The 8,691-nt window shown below is 42.5% G+C and overlaps 1 protein-coding gene across 1 annotated transcript; it reads left to right on the top strand.

The window, feature by feature from the left end:
* Window positions 1-1,896: 1,896 nt before the first annotated feature.
* On the top strand, window positions 1,897-7,152 carry LOC147632065 (protein TORNADO 1-like). Its single transcript, XM_086808642.1, has 3 exons — window positions 1,897-3,282; window positions 3,385-4,631; window positions 4,717-7,152. The coding sequence occupies exons 1-3, from the start codon at window positions 2,193-2,195 to the stop codon at window positions 6,280-6,282; spliced, it is 3,903 nt and encodes a 1,300-aa protein (XP_086664768.1). The 5' UTR covers window positions 1,897-2,192; the 3' UTR covers window positions 6,283-7,152.
* The last annotated feature ends 1,539 nt before the right edge of the window (window positions 7,153-8,691 follow it).

The raw sequence follows: 8,691 nt of genomic DNA, 5'->3' as shown, positions 1-8,691 counted from the left end.
TGGAGTCACCCTCAGCCATGCATTCAGTGTCGAACGCAAGTAAGCAACTCTAGCCTCATTACGAGCGTGATACAAAGAGGCAAGCTTATCCCAAGACGTGCAAGAATGGATATGTGGAATTATGTGCCTCTTGCATGAGAAAGCAATCAAAGCATGAGTTTGGGCATCACGAGCATCCCGATTTAACTGTTCCTGTGTAGGAGCACAAGGTGGACGAGGTGCTGAAGAGCTTGCCTTAGTAGACTCAACAGGTGCGGGTGGAGCCTCAAGTGGAGAAGTAGGACACACCTCAGTACCACATACATACCGCCACACATTTTTGGTAACCAATACATGTTTCATCATGTAAGAGCACATCGGATATCCAACTTATTTTCAATAGATAACATGTTAAAAAGATGATTAGTGCTAGTAGCCATAGTGCACCACAAAAATTGATACAGGAAAAATAGGCAAAACTGACTCAAGCACATCTGCAATAGAGCCAAAGAACCACAATGTCTGCTCAATACATGCAGTAACCAAGAACACCTCTAAATGAAACAAATATTGATCCTGCAAGGCTAGGTAGCAAAAGCCCAAAACAACATAAAATATGACAGTGTCAAGATTAATTTGTAGTAAGAGTAGACACAAGCGTATACATGCACTGTAGATAACCCACAAATGTGTACATATACATGCGTCAACAACAAAAAACTATGAACATGTAAGATTTGGAAGAAATACCCAAATACCACGAATACTCAATAAATCAACAAGAATTTGTAAATGTATCCCACAAGTGTATACATGCACTGTAAGATCTGCACAAAAGTGTACATTCACTATAGGTCACCCACAAATGTATACATATACACTCAGACACCTGTAGAAACCTATCGTAAAACCTCGAAAGATCCACACAAGAAGCGTGCATAAATTACTTGCTAATCTGACAAGTATCCACAAGTGTGTACGTACACTAGTAAAATCCTATGCCAAATGTCCACACAAAGATACATAAATTGCCAAATCGAGCTGAAGCTATGAAACCTGTAGCCTGTCTAGAAAATATGCTAGTGAGCAAGAAAAACATGAGCTGAATTGTAGCTCCTAAACCGTAGCTCCGATGGCAATTTCAAGCGCACGAATGGCTCCAAAAGGGGAGTTAAACCACAAGACACGTGATCAGAATACTCTCACGTTGCTCAATCTCTCAATCATAAGATCTTTGAGAAAATTGCAATCTGAGAAATGTGCGTGCACGGAAGCGAAAAACGGCAGCTGACTCCCTACTGATACCACTGCTGGGTTGCGATGCAAGCTCACACACACACACACACAAGTATGCAAGTAGAGAAAGAAGAGAACACGCAAGTGCTGGAAGTGTACTCCATGATGATAAGATGTGTGAGTATCGGAATGAGAGTACTTGTAGTACTCTAGTCCCAAGGCCAAAAGCCACATGTTAGTGTGTTCACATAGGAAAAAACCCTTGTCTAGCCAAGGTAAAAAGCGCCCGTTTATGAGACCTCATTCCAAGATTTATTTAATTAATGGCATTTTTCTCATTTAAAAGTTGAGTTTATTTTTCATGTACATATTTTGAGTCTTAAAAATATGAATTTTGTGTGTTTATTATTGTTGATGAGAAGAGTCAATGTGTACTAAACACATATACTCATGCACACATTTTTTAAACCATGTCTTGAATGTGAAAACTAGATAGATATCTCTTTCAATTGGTCCTAGGCCTCTCTCTTTGTGGACTATAGTGTCTTATTGAATTGGTGAGTGGACTAGTGACCTAGTCTCTTTGAATTGGTCCTGTCTCTTTGTGGACTATAGTGTCTTATTGAATTGGTGAGTGGACTAGTGACCTAGTCTCTTTGAATTGTGGTCCTCTCTCTTTGGTGGAAAATTAATCTGTCTTTCTCTCTCTCTAGCATTTGTATCCTCCTCTCCTCAATCCTTCCTCTCTTTGTGGAAAATTAATCTCTCCCTCTGTCTCTCTCTCCCTCCTTCTCTAACATTTGCATCCTCGTCTCTCCTCAATCTTCCTCAGATTTTTGCTCCTTTTACACATTCAAACCATGCGTCCTCTACCTATACATATATCCCATGTACTTATCCTTGCCTACTAACAACATACACCCCACTCCCATTTTCAGCGAGGACCCAAAACACACCGCATATTTAGCCTCCAGATAATGGCTTTGCTGCAAGAGCCTCAAGAGTACGTCTATGTCAAGAAAAGATGGAGTCTGAAGGATGTAGAGAAGGCAATAGAACTGTCAGGTAAATGGGAGGAGTCAGCTGGTGGGTTTCTTTGCAAGAATCTGTTTCTGGTTGATACAGAGAGATTCTCGGGGCGCAGACGCGGAATGTTTCTGGTTGATACAGAGAGATTCTCGGGGCGCATTCATGATGTGGTGGTGGAGTCTGCTTTGGTGGGAGAGAGATGGGGGAGAGAGGACATGATGTTGGGCATGTCGAGGCTGGGCGCGAAGGGGGAGCTCTACCTGCAAGCGGTCGCCAATTCTAGCGCTGTCTATCTGATAGGTTTCATGCCAGACGACAAGTTGTGGAGAGCTCTCCACATCTCATCCGCTACCAGTCTTTTCTTCATGCACCACGACTTTAATCATGATGCAGGTAATAAACTCGTAGAAGTCCTCCATCACAATAAAAGAATAAGAAATTTGGCTGTGTTCAGCAGTTCTCCCCAGCTACCGTTTAATGAAAACTTGCTTGCTGGAATCTCCCTGGACAATCTCCACCTTGAAGATGTTCGTCTGAGTCCTGAATTCATAGAGGCTCTGGCAAATCTCCATAGGGGTTCAATCACACACTCACTCACTCTAGCTCTTAAGCATCCTGCAAGTCTGATCGATGAGATTGAGATGTACGAGTTCAGATGGCCCTCTCAAGCCCTCAGCAAATTTTTGAATTGGCAGCTTAAATACTTGTCGTTGACAGGCCTTATTCTGAATGTCGAAGATCTGATTTATACCATGGTATGCTTGAAAAATTCCACAAATTTTTCTCTCTACAGCCTTTCCTTAGGAGATATAGGGTATAGACCTCTTAACAATAATACACTAGTTGGTGCAATTGTGGACGCATTGAATTATTCAGGTCTCCCACACCTACACTTGGAAAAGTTTGAGCTCTCGGACCCTGCCATTAAAGCACAACTTCTTCTAAACCGGCAAAGATATTCGAACTTGAGGCACTTGCAACCAAGCAAATTACCTGCCACTGCAGTGCGCCTGTTCATTTGTGGAGATGCATATGCAGGCAAGCGATCTCTCTCATGACCCTTCACAGATGTGATCTTTAAGACTTTGATTGGAGATCTCATTTAAAATTGTTAACTGAATTCGTTCTTGTAAAGTGCAGGAAAGACAACCCTGTTGTCAACTTTGTCTAGAATGCGCTCACAAGCAGTCGTCCAACCATCAGCAGGTTCTTCTCATGTTGTGGAGCCACATGGATTTCAGATCCAGGAACATGGTTCTCACTGTGCTTTGGAGCGCACTCGCGGAATTCATGTTCACACGATCATGAAAGATGGGATCCAACTGTCTGCATGGGACATGGCAGGGCAAGCGGAATTTCATGCATTCCACGATCATATGTTTCCTGAATCCAGCACAAATCACAGCAGTCCAGCCATGTTTATGTTTGTATGGAGCCCCATAAACAGCAAGGATGAAAGACCAGGAAACGCAAAAAACCAAGTTAAATTTGAGGCTAGTTTTCGTTACTGGCTTAAGTTCATTGCCTCTAAAACCCGTCAATCCAACATTTTGCGCAAGCTTATTGTGGTTCTCACCCGCAAGGATCAGACGATATTGTTCAAGGCTGCCCTTACACCTTCAATTGAGGCCATTGCTTCTAGTTTTAGCAAGATCATCCAAGTGGTTGACGTTCTGGAAGTGGATGCAAGGAGTACTGCTTCTGCAGAGTGTGTGGCCTCTTGCATTTTTGGCACCGCCAAGGAGGTTCTAAATGGTGTTGAGGTGTACAGCATATGCAGTGAAGTGAGCAAGTACCTGTCATCAAGGCTTGCAACTGAGTCATCGGATAAACAGAAGCCAATCATTCCTTGGGTTGATTTTAGTGAAGTCTGTAGAGATCAGTTCAAGATCACCGACCTTGATGTTCAAAAGGCAATTGCGTACTCTTTGAATGAGTCTGGGGACATCATTTACCTAAGCAATTTGCCTCTCCTTGTCCTTGACCCAAGTTGGTTCTGTCATGAGGTGATGGGCAGCCTTATTGATTTCCCTCACTCTGATCATACATCATCAAAAGCATTCCTCCCCCTTAATGGTTACGCCAGACAGGATTATCTAGAGAAGCTACTAGAGATGAGCACTCACTCGAAAGTGGAGGGTGCTGTACTAATAAGTTTGATGGAAGCAATGCATCTTTGCTGCAAAGTTCCGGACGATGCTGATGGCATGGTTTTCATCCCAGGCACTCTTATAGAATCAGAAACAGATGAGAGAAAAGAAAGGCATTTGCGATGGAGAGGAGCACTTGATGGGTCAATCCAAGAGTATGCTTATTTGGGTAGAAGACTGGAGTGCGTTAAGAAGGATCTGACTTTTCTTACCCCGGGGCTCTTTCCTATGATACAGGTAATTGGTGGATATCCTACTTGTTTAACTGCTTAGAACAAGAGGACTCAAGAAATAACGCTTTTTTATTACTTGGATTTTGCAGGTACTTTTTAAAAAAGCTTTCTCAGCGTACAAAGCAGATGTGAAACAGGGTAAACATTTTATGTCCATTTGTGTGCAAGACATGGAGATCATTGTGGAATTGGGCCTTGCGAAAGGGGAACATGTCATCAATGTGATGGTGCGTGCCCCAGATCAGGGAGATGTTAGAAACACTTTGGCGGCATATGTGGAGGATGAGATCATTAAGACTCTAATTAGAGTGTGTGCTCAACCTGTGGGCAACCAAGGAGTGAAGCTTGTGGAGGGTGTCATTCGTCCTGATTGTTTGCATCTTCCTGCCCCTTCACATGCTAGAGAAGACCAATGTGTTTTGATCCTTGATCTGAAACAAGAGCTTAGAAAGCAGTTGGAAGAAGGACGAAGGCAAGAGAGATTACTTCACTTGTGGGAGGGCAACGGTTATGTGCAACCTGTTGCAAATCGACTTATTGATCTGTTGGGTTACGACGAGTATATGGAGGTACTGAAGTCTTATGAGTCGTCTTTGCAAGATGCTCTGCTCATGAGTTTTCCATCTAGCACAAAGGATGTAGATGAAAGGTTGATGCATGAGGATGTTCAGTCAGGGAGCATGCTTACAACTAGCCATGGAGTCCAAGGGGTTGTTGAGATGGGCAGCACTTCTACTTCTAGCCTGCATGCAGACCAAGAAAATCTACATAACACCGAAACTCAAGCTGCACAAAATCAAGCAACGACGAAGGAGAACCTCTGTCCTTGGTTGCTCCAAGGTGACGATGCAGAAAATGGAGAGCAGATTGTGCTCAGAGCGAGTGAGAGCATGGTGAGGGCGATCTGGGAAATGAAAAGCATGATGAAGACGGGGCTGGATGGGTTGAGCTCGAAAATGGATGCCATGCATGATGACATCCTGAAAAGATTGGATGTTATGCATGGCAACATCATAAGTATGAGGAGCGATGTCTTGCCACAAATTCAGAAGATGGTGGAGCAATCCTTGAATTTTTCTGTAGAAAGTGAGGCAGGGAGGGTCCCTCGTTTGGTCTTCTTGAGCACAGATTTGAATGCAATGGGAGCTGGGAGAAGGCTGGTGACGGCGCTCTTCAGGGAGGTGAAGAATGTGCACATTGAGTTGTTCTGCGAGCACAGGGCGTGTCCACACAGGGTGGAGAGCCAAGAGGGCCTGTATGTGAGCACCATAGATGAGGGGGCACGCTTGAGAAAGGCTATCCCCTATGTGAGGGGCTTCTTGAAGGTTCTGACAGTGGTTGCTAAAGTGGGCGCTCATGTGGTGGGAGGTGCAGGAACCATGGTGCCCGACTTGTCTCAACTCATTGCGCTTGCGCTGGACACGCCAGGCTTTCTTGAAAATCAGAGCCTGCTAGCAAAAGTATCAACATCGGTGGAGGACTTTACAGGATGGCAGCAATGCCTGGTGAGCGTGCTTGAGCAGAACGGGGGCATGACTGGGAGCAACATACACAAGAAGTTCAAGCTCAGGCGTGCTGTCTACCAGGACACCTTCAAAGTAGCATGGCTTTGTGAAACACACTATAGAGAACAACGCCCGTTTCCTATGGTGTAAAAGAAAAATCCTCTCTGTTCTAAGAAGTGGAATCTCGGCTGAGGGTGATTTTCCAAATGGGTGGAGCCAGGGCTGAAACATGGTAGGGGTGGGATGTGTGTCCCACATCACAAGGCCTAAAGCAATTGCTTTTTAATCTGAATAAATGGTGTAATTCATTAGGTGCCTCCTCAGGATGAAGGCAGCTGGTTTCAAATTCACACAATTTGCTACCAGCCTTACTACCGTCCTAAGATTTTATTTGTAATGACCATTTGAAGCTCCAAGCCACAAACACGGTGTGTCCGTTCCCCTTTCTTGATGTCGCCTGTGTGTAAAAAAGAGCCATAGGGGGTGCAGAGCTATGGAAATATCCATTTCTTTTGTGAGGGAGGGGGGATTTTACATAATAGCATTATGGTGTATGGCATAAGCATTTTTCTCTCTCTCTTTCTTGGTCATGATGGGGTTTCTGGTTGACACAGGATAGTGTACCTCTTTTTGCCTTTTCAAAGAAGAGAGCGTTGATCCGTGCTGTTGTTTGTCTGTGGACTGAAAGATAGTTATTGGCTTGCATGATGACCTTTCGGCTTGGCAGTGTGCCATGCAAAGTGGAGAAGACGGTGCAATTTCAAATGTCTGGGTTTTTACTTGCTGCTTACAAATGTGTTGATTTAGCTGGGCTGTTCACCCTGCTTTGCATCGTCTCATGGTGGCTATCATGACTGCTCCTGAAAACGAGCCCTCTTTCATGCTATAAAAGGCCTTTCTTGTTGCTGTGAGACCCTCAGAACAGCTGCAGATGAGGAAGGTCAAATCTGGGCAAGGGCTATTTAAAAGGAAAGATAGACGGAGAGATTAGGTAGAGATAATCATGCAAAATAAACATAAGGAATAAATAGTCTGTGACAGTCAAGTTGTCAAGACCGTAGACCCAGGTGCTTTGCCTTTAATGCTGTTTTCTTTTCAACAGAGAATTGCAGATGATAGGACCATTTTAAGTAGCAAAGACAATATGAATTTAGATGATGGTCCATTCATCATCCACACTAGCAGAAACAACATAGCCTCACTAGCAGAGACACCTCAAATAGCAATGGTACGACATCGACGAGTGGGACAACATAGCTCTCATGAAGGTTTGTTTAGAAAAAATGTTTGCTTTTCTACCTCAGGAAAGAACTGGTATTCAAATGGTTTGGAAAACCAATTCTTGGATTCTAAGTTATGTGTCAGAAGAATGAGCATGTTAAACAAGACGAGATGACTACTGCCTCATAGTTAGAAAGTAGCCACAATGCTGCTTATCTTTCGTTGTTCGACGATGCTGAAAAAATATTTTCTCAGAGGCCACTCATTGACTCAAATAGAGCTTAAAGGTTTGGGAATAGTTTTGGAATGAGAACCATCAGCATGTAACTAGCATTTAAGAAGACACAGTTGCTAAGGGAAAATCTCAAAGTGCTCTTACATTTCATAAAAAAACACTGTACAAACTATTGGAGAGAGTGATTTAAAAACAAAGACAACCATGGGCTTATATAAGCATAGTAGAGATGTCAATCAAGTTATGCATAGCAATCTCAAGAAAGAAGAGGATATTTACAAGATTTACAAGTATGAACTCAATGTATATGCCTTGTGTATCATACGAGAACTATGACAAGAAGGAAAAAAACTTTTGAGGTAAACATTTAAGGGAAGTGTCTAAGCCTTATGTACAAACTGGTTCCTCTAGGGTATTTGCATCCATATGGACTATAATTAATCAATCAAAATTTATCTCACGTGGGTGTTTACAAGCAAATCTTCTAAGTTGCAAATTGTCATCATTGCATTCGTCCAAAATGCTTACTCACTTGTCCATGTTGGATATCCTGCAAAGAGTGCACTCCAAGAGATAGCATCTCGAGTAAAGAGCTTCTCAAACACTTATCGTGCTTTTGAGAGCACACCACACTTTACATACACACTCACAAGAGCATTGCCATCATTTCCCCAATAACCCAACATTAATTTGTTTCCCCTTGTTTATTTGTTCCTATACTACCATAGCTTTTCAAGATCCAAGCGAGACGATGGTTGCCACACTTGGCAGACATGTCCATCAAAACAGTGCCAAACACCATATTATTTATAGCAACTTCTGTCTAGCAATCTTCATCATCAATTTGTTCCCTTTTGTCAATTGCTTATATGCTACCTACCACTTGCTTTTTCTTTCAAAAAACTATATACATATAACTCTTATATATTAAGCTCATAGTTTATTGTAATGTAATGTTATCATATGGATAATAAAACACTAACACAATTATTTATATATGTGCGTGTTTGTGTGTTTATTGTAATGTAATGGTATCATGTGGATAATAAAACACTAACACAACTATATTTAAAAATAAATAAATATAATGCCCATTAATGTGT

This window comes from Cibotium barometz, chromosome 14 (assembly GCF_041138505.1).
Source record: "Cibotium barometz isolate CiBa-2024 chromosome 14, ASM4113850v1, whole genome shotgun sequence".
In the NCBI taxonomy this organism is placed as follows: domain Eukaryota; kingdom Viridiplantae; phylum Streptophyta; class Polypodiopsida; order Cyatheales; family Cibotiaceae; genus Cibotium; species Cibotium barometz.
Note: the sequence above shows the minus strand (reverse complement) of the source record. Positions and strands in the feature narration are given on the sequence as shown.

Bases quoted from the DNA above. Each gene is read 5' to 3' on its own strand.
- LOC147632065 (XM_086808642.1), top strand. From the start codon at position 2,193: ATGGCTTTGCTGCAAGAGCCTCAAGAGTACGTCTATGTCAAGAAAAGA. The intron at 3,283-3,384 runs GCAAGCGATCTC...TGTAAAGTGCAG, and splicing joins TTGTGGAGATGCATATGCAG to GAAAGACAACCCTGTTGTCA. The intron at 4,632-4,716 runs GTAATTGGTGGA...TGGATTTTGCAG, and splicing joins GGCTCTTTCCTATGATACAG to GTACTTTTTAAAAAAGCTTT.